Source organism: Podarcis liolepis, assembly GCF_965112155.1.
Source record: "Podarcis liolepis genome assembly, chromosome: 2".
NCBI classification, from domain to species: domain Eukaryota; kingdom Metazoa; phylum Chordata; class Lepidosauria; order Squamata; family Lacertidae; genus Podarcis; species Podarcis liolepis.
In genome coordinates, this window is record NC_139555.1 from 28,867,125 (window position 1) to 28,881,237 (window position 14,113).

The 14,113-nt window shown below is 51.5% G+C and overlaps 1 protein-coding gene across 9 annotated transcripts in view; it reads left to right on the forward strand.

The window, feature by feature from the left end:
• The window catches only part of BAHCC1 (BAH domain and coiled-coil containing 1), a 116,353-nt gene that overhangs the window by 78,738 nt on the left and 23,502 nt on the right, over positions 1 to 14,113 (forward strand). For 6 of the 9 annotated variants that reach the window (XM_083489759.1, XM_083489762.1, XM_083489758.1 and 3 more), the window contains 10 exons: positions 1,284 to 1,389; positions 1,851 to 1,955; positions 2,595 to 2,803; positions 3,649 to 3,807; positions 4,000 to 4,211; positions 5,563 to 5,878; positions 7,282 to 7,974; positions 11,654 to 11,856; positions 12,649 to 12,785; positions 13,119 to 13,244. In XM_083489759.1, coding sequence (XP_083345885.1) covers positions 1,284 to 1,389; positions 1,851 to 1,955; positions 2,595 to 2,803; positions 3,649 to 3,807; positions 4,000 to 4,211; positions 5,563 to 5,878; positions 7,282 to 7,974; positions 11,654 to 11,856; positions 12,649 to 12,785; positions 13,119 to 13,244 — 2,266 coding nt within the window. The remainder of the gene's footprint in view (positions 1 to 1,283; positions 1,390 to 1,850; positions 1,956 to 2,594; positions 2,804 to 3,648; positions 3,808 to 3,999; positions 4,212 to 5,562; positions 5,879 to 7,281; positions 7,975 to 11,653; positions 11,857 to 12,648; positions 12,786 to 13,118; positions 13,245 to 14,113) is intronic. The other 3 variants (XM_083489760.1, XM_083489763.1, XM_083489764.1) reach the window with 3 other exon arrangements.

Consider the following 14,113-nt stretch of genomic DNA (forward strand, 5'->3'; position numbering starts at 1 on the left):
ATTGGCTTCCCACCGTGCGCCATTCCCGGACTTGCCACACACAGTCCTATTCCTGATTTGGCTGCTAAGTTCTTGGAATTCATTGTCTAGCCATCTGCGTTTGATTTATCTCAAACACAGGATTTTCTGATAAGCCGTCTAGTGAGATTCCTATCTGTTTAATTTTTACATTCGGTCTATAACGCAGCCGCAACCGGAACTGAAACGTTAGCAGCTATGCTTTTGTTACTAGAAGTCTTTGGTTAAGTTTCGAGGCGTAGGGCAGCAGAGGGACACAATTTGGTACGCCAGATTTTTATTGAAGGAAAACTGATTTTGAAGTCTTTCCGTGGCCTGATTGAAGGCATTTATACAAACTGGGATTCCGTATAGTAGGGAAGCTGCTCTCAATGTATGGGTGGCCAGGGGCAGGACTAGGGAGCTGTGCCATGCCGCTCCTTCCACATGCAGAGCCCCTTTAACATAGAAAGGGAAGGGGCTTCAGCCCATAGGCTTCTGCAGGATTTAACTTCCTTCCGCAGGGCTTGTAAGACAGAGCTATTCCGCCTGGCTTTCAATTTGAACTTAGCCTGATCTTTTATTCCCCTTCCTTCCTTCCCTCCCCCTCCCCTTTTTATGAAGATTACCCGCTTTGGGATCCCACAGCCAATTCTTCCCTGGTCTCCTCGCTGGCCCAAATAGGACTAACTTAGCCAGCTAGCCCTGGTGATCATCTAATGTTTATTGGATGGATTTCCCTCCCTGAATTGATTTTTGAATCATGAATGTATTGTTATTCATGTTTTATACTGTATTTTATGCTGTTTTTTTGTTGCATCAATTAAGTGTTTTAAATTCGTTGTTAGACGCCCTGAGCCTGGTTTTCTGAACCGGGAAGGGCAGGGTATAAATAAAAAATTGTTATTATTATTATTATTATTATTATTATTATTATTATTATTATTAACCAGACCATGGCCTTGCCCTCCCTCCTATCCGAGAACTCTCCTTCCAGACTTGCAGCCCCTGGCGCTTGAGCTGCAAGCTCACTTTTATAATTCCATGCCGAGTTCTTAGAGAGGGGCCTGTGTCCCATCACTTATTCTTTAAGTTCCAACCCCACCCTGGAGTGGGAGATGGAATGCAGAAGTGATGTGCTCCTGTGACCTTCCTTTCTCCGGCCTCCTGCTCCTTCGCTTCCTGCCCCTGCTCGTGTCACCAAGAGAAAAGATGCCAGCCCTTGGGGAAGTCCTGCCAGAAGGTGATAGCTAATCTTACCTTTTCCGTTCTTCTTTTCCTGCAAGCTGGCGCGGCACGGCCTGTGCATGTCATTGACCTGGATGCCGAAGAGGAACGGAGCCGGCTGTGTGAGGAGCGCCTGGGGCTTGCTGGGAGAGATCTCTTGATCCAGTAAGGGCGATTTGTGGTGCTTTATGGTTAGGCTGGAGAGGCTTTCAGAAGGCCCACCTGCATCTTGGAAGCACAGTTGTTGCTGGCTGCCTTACATCTGAGGGCAGGAACTATCAACTTTGTATGGATCTCTAAGCCACTCTGGGCTGGCACCAGGCTTGAGTGGGTCCTGTTAGTAGTAGGCCCTTACCTTGCACCAACATAGGCCCCTGTCTAGGTCAAATGTTGCCAGTTCCCCTTCAGAGTCCCTGCTGCTGCTGCTGCTGGCACTTTCCTTTACCTCCTCCCAGCAGAGGTCTTTATTGGTAGCGGTGCATATTACACTTCCCGGGAGTGAGAGGCGAGCACTGGCTTGGCGTTCTTCTGTGGCGGCGGCTGCCACATTGCATTTCCCAAAATGCAGCGCCTGCTGCCAAGCGTTGCATCTTGGGAAATAAATCATGGTGGTCTCTCTTCCACAGAATGAAACAGAGCCAGTGCTTGCCTCCTGTAAGAAGCAGAACTGTCTGCCACCATCAAATAACGAAACAAGCACCACTCCCAATAAACAGGGAGAAGGCAGTGAGGTGAGTTAGAGAAATTGCAACAGCAAGTATAATACGATCTCAACTCATTTCTGATGTTGGCGGGCACTTCAGAGCCCCTGGGTCTTCAGCAGGTGCCTGACTGCGGCGACCTCTGTCACCGGCCTTGGGTCCCTTTTGGGGGTGAAAAATTGGTTTAAATATGTATGGTATCTACCATCAATTGGTATCAAAGCTGGGGAAGGGAGTGCAGCGGGTTTTGCATACAGTGCTCTTAATGCTGGACCCATGATGAGCCTGTTCATGTGATAGCTGGGCTTCTGGTTACTCCAGGAGCCTGACAGTGCCTGACCTTTAGACCTGGAGGCTACAGAATGACCATTACAGGCAAACCACCACACCACCCCGGTCATTTGCGTGTATTCAACATGTGCACGACTGCACACGCATTGCACCGAATCTGAAAGGGTCCCGAAAATGTCACAAAAGGGGAAGAACAGGGTGTTTGCGGGCTTTTCCAGATGTATTGCAGAACAGAACTCCCATACAAATTTGGAGAGGGGGGGGCATTGCCTGTACATTACATGATAGCCCACATTGTGTAGTCCCTTTACAGGCCTGGACGATCCTGATCTGTTGCAGCTGACCTACCTTTGTCCCGTCTGATTTTTGATGTAACAGGGATAACAAGGACCTTGTGGAATTTGCCCGCATCCATCCGTCCAGCAGCTGCCCTGGAGACCTTACACCCCACCTGATGATTGCGGGCAGTTCTTCGTTGCAGGCCAGCCAGTTGGGAGGAGACCCAGCAGCCCATACCCACCCGGCTCATACCCACTGGTTGCCCCGGACCCGCAGCCCTTCTCTTTGGATGGGTGGACACTCATACGGTCAGTATTGCTGGGTGTCAACGTTCTACCTAGAACCCTTGCCTAGGCCATGCTGACAGCAGCTCCTCTCCTTATCTTTGGTCCATTTCTGAACTCACTTCATGCCTGATCTACAGTTTTCTACTCTGTTCTCCTGGCAGTTTCAGTTTCCTTCTGTGCTTTCCTGCTGCCCCGTCCCTTGGTGTTGCTTTTAGTCTCTGGATTACTATTGTCCCCTTATTTGCGACCCCCTGTCCTGCCTGTTTCCTGCCCGTTTTTTTAACTGGTTTTTGCGTAAGCCTCACCGTAACCTTTAGCCCTAATTGCTTTCGAGAGCCTAAGGCTTAGTGACATTTAGGACCACTTCATATGCTTAAAAAATTCTTGCCTCAAGAAAGAGTCATCTGTACATGCAGCAAAAACACCTGCGTATACATACGATTTTCCATCTAGAATTTTACACGGGCAAAACTAGATTATTGCCTGTCCTATGACTCAACCCTCAGAGGTATTGCAGACCTGGGAGAGTGCCTTCCCGGGGTCACAGCTGATTGTCAGGTAGAGATAGGTAGAGGGGATTCTCCTAGATCTCGTAAGGACTGTGTGATACATGATGATCTTCCTAAGTGGATATTATCTGCGTGGTACATACGTGACCTCCCTGCCTCTTGCGGTGGATTTTCGTTTGTCTGCATATGCCTATGTGACGAGAAGCTGAACGCTTCTTGGCCTACCCTGAGGGAACCATGAAAAAGCAAAGCCTCACTTGGCTCTGATACGATCTCTTTCCCTAAGGAAGATGTGGCTACTGGGAGGGTGTGTTGAGTGGGCTGGGCTTTCTATGTCAAGTGCATTCTTCTCTCTAGGCATCGGGCACCCTGCTCTTCATCAAAACCTGCCTCCCGGCTTCCCAGCTTCTATGCCCAGTGCCATGCAGCCAGTCTTCCCCCTGTCGCAGGAACCACCTGCTCAACTAGTAATCCTGCCTTCTGAGCCTCCAGCCCATGGGGCGCCCCATACCCTGGGTAAGTAGCAGCCAGGCACTAATTGGCTGGCACAGCCCACCACTGCTGCTGGATAGTAGCTGGGATGGGGTACACGGGAGCTGCCCCTCTGATGAGAGGAGATGGGTGTGGCTCTCTAATTCAGGGATCAGGGAGGCACCTCCATACTCTCTGGCTTTGTTTACCTCTCTGATTAATCTCCCTGTCTCTCAGCAGCTGAGGTGATGGATCAGGCATCAATTTGGCCACCCATGTATCCCAGCCGGGGGCCTGGCTCTCACCTGCAACACACAGGGCAACTCCCTGTCTATTCCCGCTCCCAATTCCTGCGTCAGCAAGAACTCTATGCCCTGCAGCAGCAACAGCAGCAGCAACAGCAGCGTGCAGCACAGGCACTGGAAGTGCAGCGGCACACACACAGCCAGGTAGGCGTGCGAAGTGAGGCCATCATCACGGTAACTCCTCTCGGTACCCATCAGGCTTCTCTTGTTGGGCAGCTAGAAAGGATCTGCTTACTGAGGAAGGAACCTCCTCCCTCCTGGGGACATGGGTAATCTGAGGTCGGGGGGGGGGCAAGGAATCATCAAATATTCTCTCTGCATGAAAGTCTGGGCCACCCATGCAGCTGCTTTGCAAAGCTCAGCCCCTACGGTCCAGGCTGACACACATTAACACACACGAAGCAAATGCATTGCAGAAAGATGACTGTGCAGCTACAGACGACTCACCCACTAAGTAACCCACCATGCTTCAAGGGAAAGGAAATGTGCGCGCGCACAGAGAGAGAGAGTGTTCTCCAGCCAATCTGATCTGATGAGAAATCCCTCACTGGCTCAAAATACGGTGCTTGGCCAGATTCTGAGGGAGTGTAAGAATTTATCTCCTGAGTCATCTCAAAGAAAGTTCTACTGGCTGCAGACCTACGGTCTCAACATCCTACTTCTCGCTGCATGGTGGTGATAGACGCCAGTATCCTATGTGGAAGAACAGCACTCTTCCTGAGGGTGACGATCGGGGCTTGTGTGTGTGTTGTGATTCTGAGCAAGCACCGCAAAAAGCAAATAATAATTATGTTTGGCCTGAGGATCAACCTTCTCTGAAGCTCAGCTCCCCAAATATAGTTGCAAAGATGTGCTTGGAAAAGTGTGGGATTGATGCCTGGAGACATCTTGGAAACCAGAGGGGTGTGGCTGGATGAAAAACCCCAACAGTCAAGAGGATGGGGTTTCTGCCCCCTGCATAGGTTATTGCCTCCTGCTGCCTCAACCAGCAGAAGATAGATAAAATGATCCCTGTTTCCATAACTTCATCTAGGTTGCAGTATTTTGCTTTTTGCTGGTACGGAATCTGAGTTGCTTTGGCTTGGAATCCTGATTTATTTACTTGGAAGCACACACAGCTCACATCTGCTAGAGTGGCACAGAGCACTAAAATAGGAAACCCAAAATAACCTTCATCGGAAGTGTATCCAGGTTTTCCTTGAACCCATTGTTCCTGATTGAGAAGGAGACACAATCGAAATAAACTGCTACCGATTCAACCCGAGTATAGGATCAGGACTGGGGTGAGGAACCAGAGTTGGTGGGCTGATAAGGACGTATCAACAGGAAGTGATGTGGAACCAGACGTGTTTAGGATTGCAAAGCACTGGGGACAAATGCAAGTCTTAAGATGCATATACTGACTGTATTGCCGTTGGGTTAATTGCCCTTTTGTGAGGTTGGTTGCGTGGGGTTCAGGCACTCGCTGACCCGTCCATCTCTCTCCCCCTTGTAGCGGAAGCCCGAAGAGCCGCCCCCTGAGCTGGAGATGCCAGGCCCCGAGAAGCCACTCAAACCATCCCACAAAGCTGTTGCCTTAAATGCTCCCCCGAAGGGCCTGTCGCCAGCAGCTGCCTGCTCAGCCAAGCTCTCCCCGTGTTGCCACCCGCCCAAATGCCCTGCCCCCTGCACTTTACCTGTCTGCCCTGCTGTGGTGCCACGCTCGCCTGCTGTCAGTCCAGTGCCCTCGCAGAGCTCCACTGGCCCGGAGGCCGAGGACAAGCAGCCTGAAGGGAGGCCAGCCCAGGACTATCCCAAATCACTGGAACCAGGTAGGCATTCGTGGCAGGCTATGCATGGAAGGGGGCGTCGGGAAGAGACACGGTATATTTGTGCACTGCTTGCACCCAATATCGACCACAGGGCTGGTTACTAGCCCATGGCATGGACTCCCTCTCCCTGTAGTAAGTGTCTTGATCTGTGCCCTGCTAGGCAAAGGCATCAGCATGTAGTTCAGAGTGCCGGTATTTTACGCAGGCTTTAGCCAACGCATTCAAAGTTTTCAATCATCATTGTTGTGCAGAAAGGTTTGGAAAGGGTGCACTTAAAGGCCCAGGAACCAGATGGGCTTCTAGAACAGGGTTTCTCAAACTTGGGTCTCCAGCTGGTTTTTGTGTGTGTGTTTTGGGGGGGGGGACTACAATTCCCATCATCCCTGACCACTAGTCCTGCTACTTAGGGATGATGGGAGTTGTAGTCCAAAAACAGCTGGAGACCCAAGTTTGGGAAACAATCAGTGAAGGATTTTCCACTGTTGAGGATCAGAACCTGATCAGCCCCTCTTGGTCCCTGTTCATGCTTTCCCCCCTCTCTTCCCCCTTCCTACAGGCACGGTACCACAAAAGTCTGAACGCCATTCTTCCTAGGTAATTTGTAGAAAGTTCAATGCTGCCAGAAAATAAACAAACAGCAAGGGAGTATGTTCCATTAGCATAACTTACTGCAGTCACGGAAGTTGTGAGAATGGACCAGCCTTCTCTTAGGAAGGGTGCAGGATATGAGGTCAGGCTCATCTGAGTTATATAGATAGATAGATAGATAGATAGATAGATAGATAGATAGATAGATAATTTATTACGGCCGGAGACCAGCTTATAAAACACACTTGGGGGTACACTCCCAGAAGGAAAACAAACATTTAAAACAATGTACAACAATAAATTTAAAATTTATAAATGCAATAAGCGTACAGACACTTAAAACTTTAAGATAAGCTACCGCAGAGAGATGACCCAGAGTCACCCATGGAACCAAGTTTGGGGATTTTCTTAACAAACTAGTTTGGTCGGAGGATGGTCTGCGCCTACAGATCTGTACACAGAATCTGGTGACCATCCGGGTCATCTTATGATCTTTGCCTAACAGGAAAAGGTCAAATTTTTGCTTTTCCGGGAGGTCAGCGAGCCTCACCGGCAGGGGATCAATGGTCTCACTATGTGCCTCTTCATAAAAGGGACATCTAAAGAACAAGAGCTCTGGGCTTCCTATCTCCCCCAATGAATAGGCGCCGAGTCTGTGAGCATAAAGGATCCTTCCAGGACGGGCGAGGCAGAGCTGAGCTTCGAGTTATCTTGAGTTTTGGTTTGGAGAGTCCCAAGCTGACCCTGTGCCCCCTGCTCTTGTGTGTGTGCCATAGCTTATCTTGGTGCTCTTTCCTTGTTCTTTCTTCCTCTAGATCTTCCCCCTGGCTACTCCTACCCTGTGGCTGGCCTGGGCTATGCATCACCTTTACCCCTGGACCCAGCTGATCCTGACACTATGCAAACGGTTTCCACGGCAGCTGAGCCCGAACAGTCGCGCACCTTCCCACCGGAGCAGGAGCCACAATGCGAGTCGGAAGCTCACCCATCCAGTGGGGCTGGGGACCCCGAAGTGGATTCCTCCCACCCTCACCCTCCCCACCTCCTTGTGCACCCCCAGAGGCCGAGCTCCACGGAACTGGCCAAGGAGACGCCGTGTTGCCCCCTGCTGGTCGGGGACAGCCCAGATGGCTTGGACTCTGCCCCGAAGGAATGCCAGGAGGAGCCTAGGCCGGAAGCTGCTGTGCCAGGGCCTTCGCCAGAGGTGATGGCTGTGGAGGACAGCCCAGCCGCAGCACTGGAAGATGAATGCCAGGAAGACGAGAGCGATGCCAGCTCGCCAGATGACCTGTCGACGCATGCTGAGGTGCAGGTGGCCCCGTGCGGCCTGGACGCCCTCATTGCTGCCAGCATCGATCTGGGCGAGCTCCCAGCCTTGGAATCTCCGCCTCCTGCAGATTCCCTTCCCCTGCCCTCTCCATGCAGCTCAGGGATTCCTGGCATTGCCCTGCTCAGTGAGCTGGCAGAACTGGAACTCCGTCGCCAGCAGTGCGATACTGCCGCCCATGGTAAGGAACACAGGGGCTATCTTTCCTCTCCCCCTCCCTCTCGTCACTGTTTTGTCCCTTCCCTCTCACGGAGGCCAGTGACCAGCAAGCAAGCAAGCAAGGGGACTGGGAAGAGGAATCTGTATTTGTCTGGGTGACTTGCCCACTCATTTTGTTCATGGTAGCTAAGCGCTGCTTACTTCTTTGGTTCAGGAGGGCAGCCTGCCAAGAGTCGGAGACGGGGCTAAATTTCCATTGTCGTTAGAGGAATGAGAAACTTCTTTCCTATACGCCAGGGATGGGGAACCAGTGGCCCTGCAGATGTTGCCGGACTCCCATCACTCCTGACCATTGGCCTTCTTGGCTGGAGCTGATGGGAACTGGAGTCTGTCAACATCTGGAGGGTCAGTTCCCCGCCCTATCCTTGCTATGCACAGCCCTGCCTCCTGCCTGGACAGCAAGGAGTTGACCGCCACTCCTCTGCGTGTTGTAGGAGCTTGGGATGCGAAGGAAGGATGACAGCCCACTGGAGACTGAAAGGTTGTTCATGATGGGAACATTATCTTGGGACTGGAACCAGAAGTTCTGGAATTTTCCCCCAGACCTTGGTCTTGTCAAGTTTGTGCCTTTGAGACTGTAGAATTTGCATCCGTGCCAGGGCCTGCTCCCTTGATATCTTCCATTAGCTCTCCAGTGTTGGCACTGAACGATTAAGCAGCCGAAGGGCAAATGCACATCACTCTCATGTGCGATCTCCCATTGAACTGCTCAAACAGCCTGTCCACAACTGTAGCCTTTCAGCGTTCTCCACTAGCTTGCCAGCAGGGCCCCCATTATTTGCCCCACATTGCTTCCGCACCAGGCATACTGCTGGTTAAGAGAGTTGCTCTGCTTCTTCCTGCCTTATACCCCTCCGTGAGAGCCATGCTGGAAGCTACCTGCTGCTCACCTCCCCATCCTCACAGGAATATTTGTTTAATCAATATACAGTATAGATAAGATTCCTCTAAATCAGGGTTTCCCAAACTTGGGTCTCCAGCATAGAAGGCAACTTCCCCCTTTTTTAAAGGAAAATTCCCTTCTTCTGAATAGGACTCCTCGCAAGAAAAGGGAAAAGTTGACAGCTATGGTCTCTAGCTGTTGTTGGACTACAACTCCCATCATCCCTGTCTAGCAGAACCAGTGGTCAGGGATGATGGGAATTGTAGTTCAAAAACAACAACCCAAAAACCGAGCTGAAGGCCCAAGTTTGGGAAACCCTGCTCTAGATAGGAAACCTCTAAGCAGTTTACAAAGTAAAAGCCACGAAACCACAAAGCTAAAAATAACAAACAAACCATACTGCGGCTATCAGAATAAAAATGTAGAGTCAAAATACGAAGCCATGTAATCGAACCATTGTGACAGTCAATATCTAGTGAACTAAAAGATGGCACCTGGTTGAAATGGGTGCAGAACAGAACTGCAGGATCCACTTTGATCAGGAGCTTCTGCCTCCCCAGTACTAACCCCACCACTTCCTTCACATAGATAAGTGGTGCTGTCCCTAAGAACCCTGCAGGGCTCTTCCTAACAGCCCTGTAGGCCTTTGTATGTACAAGTTAAAGGATCCCCTCCTGACCTTAAGACCCTCCTCGGGTTTGCAGAACAGTATCTGCACTCGCTCAGATCACCAGTAGAACTGTACCCTATTTTTGGTCCCTCGTAGGCCATGATATCCTTATGCAGTGCCTTTGGAGTTACGTGATCTGCCACCCAGGCAGGAAACTTGGACGGCTCTGGGGATCTGGAAGTTGAGAACCATGGCGAAAACCCCAGAGTTTGAGCAGCAGTTGCCTTCCTAGGCTTCTGCTCTAGGTGCACTCTTTTATGAAGTACGGACTCTGCATGTCAGGCCTTGAAGCATCCTGGTGCCTAGCTAGGGAAAACGGTGTCTTTCATAATTGCCGCCGTAAAGAAGAGCTAATCGTTAGGGGTTGCTTATTCCTGGCCCGTGGGGAATGGAGTGATTTCCCCCCTAGAGGCATGGAGTCTGGAGTCCTGCCAAACTGCGGAGTGAAGTCAGGGGTCAGGCAGCACATTGGGGGCTTGCCTAGCCAGCGCTAGGAGCAGCTCAACCTTTGATTTGAGCTCTCGGAAGAGGATATTAACCCCTTGTGAGTCTGGGAGGCAAGAGCCTTTGAGGCAGCTACTCTGTTGCATACTGAAAACAATTTAGGGAGGCTCGTCATCTAGTTTGGACCTTGAATTTGGGCAGTGTAGAGACTTGGGATAGGCCTGTTATTATTATTATGAGGGTCCTTAAAAAATAGGAAAATACCTGTCTTATTCAACTGCATTAACCAGTGAACACCTTTCAGTGAGAAAGGGTTGCCTCCATATCACTTAGATCCTTCCTGTTTCAGAATCTCATCGCTCTTGAGAACTTTCTAGTGCTCTTGTTTGGCGGGGTGTTTTTTTTAAAAAAAATTCAGCTGAATGAAAATAGTGAAAGTCTTGCTTTTTTTAGTCTCTATCACCTTTCTGCTGCCGTTTTCAGCCTCCCGTTTTCCCACCTCCCCAGACGAGGGGGTCTGCACCAGCCCACATATGCAGATGGTTATCACCCCCTGTGGCTAAGCAAAGTCTGCGCTTTTCATCTCTACGGCAAACGGTTACTGCTCACACACCGGAACCGTTCTTTGCCCACAGTGGAACGGAAACCACATACAAGGACTCCCCTGCATGCCTCCTCGCACGTGTGTGCAGGCGCATTCGCAGGCAGACATCCTTGTACACAAGCACAAAGCAAATTGATGTACAGCAAAAACCCTAGCTGCGACTCTCCGTCCCGTCCCGTCCCCCTTCCTCCATCTGCTCATCATCTCCAGGGACTTTTAAAATTTGTAGTTTTGAACTACGTTACCCTTCCGATCAATCCCCTCTGGGCAAGGTTCCTCCCAAAAGCCTCCTCCCAAGTTTGATGCTATCTCAAGAGGCCCCTCTCCTTCCCCCAAGTTCAGACGACTCTGGCTCCTGGCTGCTGCCCCCTCGGCTCAAATTGCCGCCCCCCCCCCCGAAGTATGTGGCATCCCAATAACTTCCCCTCTGCCTGGATGGATGTGTGGTATGTGCCTGAGATAAACACGACCGTGTGCCTGATGTCTTTGAGTAGCAGGGTATGGAGAGCAGAGCGGGCAGAGGCAAGGCAACCTTTCCAGAGTGAGCATTGTGCCAGGCTAACCTCCCCCCCCCCACCACCAAAAAAAAAAACCCCTTACCAGTGGGTGTGTCCGAGAAAGGAACAGAGCCACAGTTCGCTCGGAAAAATAGGAAGACATGGCCAGTAGTAACAACAAGCCGGCACCCAGTCGCTACCCAAGGTTGCTTTGGGGGCAGAGAGGGGACAATGGTTTCAGGGTGGTGTGCCCCTTTTATGTGCCCGGAAACACCCAGTAGAATCATAGAGTTGCCAAGTTGGGAGGTCATGACCCCAATGGTCATGCAGTTCAAAGTAGGGATCTCAGCTAAAGCATCCGTGACAAATGGCTATCCAACCTCTGCTTACAAACCTTTCCAAGGAAGGAGAGTCCACAACCTGCTGGGGAACCCAAAGACCCAAGATCCAAAGACCAAGGTGTATGATATCTTAATGTATGTCTCTTTCCCCTGTGGATGAGAATGGTTTTTCCACCACAGTAACCTTCCCCCCTTTCCACAGTGCTGGATGAAGACCTGGCAGCGTTCAATCTGCAAAGCCTGGCCACTCTCGCTGCCGCCTGGGCCCTGGTCGAGGCAACTGGTCTGGAGAGCAGCCCCCCTGACCTCCTTGACCTGGCAGAAGCTGCTGTGCCCTGCGTGGACCTGCGTCCTCGCATGCGGGCCTCCCGCCGCAAATACATCTGGACCCCTAAGACCAAGCCTGTAAGTATCCTCTGTACCCAGGGCATTTCAAATAGGGGACAGAGAGGATGTGCTTGTTCGTTGATTGCAATCATTTGTGCCCTGCCGTTCGTTTCCTTCCAAGGAAGCTAGCAGGTGATGTCAATAAATTAAAAAGCATAAGAAGAGCCTGCTAGAACAGGCCAGTAGCACACCTATTCTCATAGCAGCCAGTGGGATGCCTATGGGAAGCCTGAAAGCACAACGCCAGAGCGGTGGCACACTCTCCACTTGTGACCTTTGACAGCAGAAGGAGAATAAACAATGTTCCTTCCAGCTGTCCATCATTCCATCCTGGCACAGTTCTGGCCCTGGCTAGAACAAGTCAGAAGCCTGGTGTGTCTCTGAACCACACATGCTCTGTTCCTTTTAAATCTGCAGAACTCCTAGCCACTTTATCTGATGAGATCCCCCTCTTCTGCTGCTGAAACCTGTCAGCTGCCATAGCGAACAGCTGGGCCCGTGCTTTTAAAATCCCTGACAATGCAATATTGGTTGTTCCCCACCTTTTTGGCGGGCGGGCCCTTATTTCTTTCCCTGAAGGCATTCAGCCAAAACCTGACACTGATTGGGGTAGACCACCCAAAGGTCAGCTTTTCCAGCCAGCTGGCCTTCCCTACCCCTTCTTCACCTCTGGAAGTTCTTGGGCCTGCTACTCGAAGGGAAAAGAGAGGGTTAGGAATGAATGGACGACTTGCACAGAGCATGGTGCACGTGGCATGGCCTCTTTGTTTTCCCACCCCAGTGAAGGATCCTTCCTCCTCTCTCCCACAGGTTTGCCCCCTGAAAGCAGCCATTGAGAACTTGGACACCCAGGAAGTAGAGATGCGGCTGCGGCTGGCAGAACTGCAGCGGCGCTACAAGGAGAAGCAGCGGGAGCTGGCCAAGCTGCAGAGGCGGCACGACCACGAGTGAGTGTCTTTGCCTTTTTTCAGCAGGTTTGCAGGGCAAGGTGCCCCAGAGAATGTGGGTAAGACCACAAAGCATTGAGAAAGAGGCGAGGGTGTGAAAAAAACACCTGATCTTGGACCTGTCTGTTATGGCTCCTGCAGCCCAAGCAAGCAAATGGGTCTCTTGCATCGAGAGTTTCAAACTCCTCTTCAGCTTTGTAGACCATAGGCAGGCACGCACACGCACACACACACACACACACACACCACCACCACCACCACCAGCCCTTCCAAGCAGGAGCCAGGGGAGCCCTTGCCCCTTGGATGTGTGCTTATTGTGGCTGTTGCCCATAGGCGAGACGAGAGCTCCCGGAGTCCGGCTCGGCGGGGACCAGGGCGACCTAGGAAGCGCAAGCACTCCAGCACTCTCAGCTCCCTGCGCCAGGGCTCCATCAGCAAGAGCGACAGCAGGAAGGTCAAGTGAGTGACCGGGCTCGGCTCGCAGGGGGCGGGAAGGGCACCCTAGCCGCTGCGTGCGCAACACGCTGTGTTTCCAACGTGTGAGGAAGTGTGGGTGTGCGTGAATGAGTGCATGCGTGTGGGGACATCATTACAGGAGTGTGAGGGGAGAACTGGGCGTGACACTGGCAGGGCTGCGTGGCCAAATGCTGGGTAGCCGCCAAGTCCCTCTAGAAGCAGGGGTGGGGAGGGCACGGAACCTTTCCTCCGCCTGCTGCTTTTCTTTCCAGATCGCCTTTTCCTCCCCTGCCTGCCTCACTTATTCCTCCCCAAGCTTGAGCCCATTTTCCGTCTTGGAACCGGGGCCTGCGGAGAAATGTGGGAAGCACAGAAAGGCTTATGCACCCCTTCTGTACTTTCTACTCTTGCGTTCACGGGAGCCAACTCCTAGGGGCTGAGGGGTCTTCACCACCACCACCCCGGTCAAATATTTGAAGGGGCCAACCCCCCTCCCCCGAGTTGATGGACGTTGCCATTCAAATGGTGTGTATGCACCACGTTATGGGATCCATTATGTGGGGCAGCCCTCCAAGCTACCCCACCGATCACTTTGCAAGCGCCCACTCTGCTTACGTTTACTAGGGTGGCTGTTGTGTATGAAGCTGTATGCATGCTTCTCCTCTCTTGCCCTGTTGTATCTTTATATACTTAAAAAGCCAGCACAGTTGCTAAGGAAGAGGGAGCAGGGGCACCCCCCACAATTCCCTGCGCTTGCAGTGTAGCTATTATAGAGCACTGCTTGCATTGGCGGGGGGTAGTGCTGGTGGTGTTAATGGAGTCCCTTGAGGTCATAGTCTTCCCATGTTGTTGTTCGTGTCTGTTAACCAGTG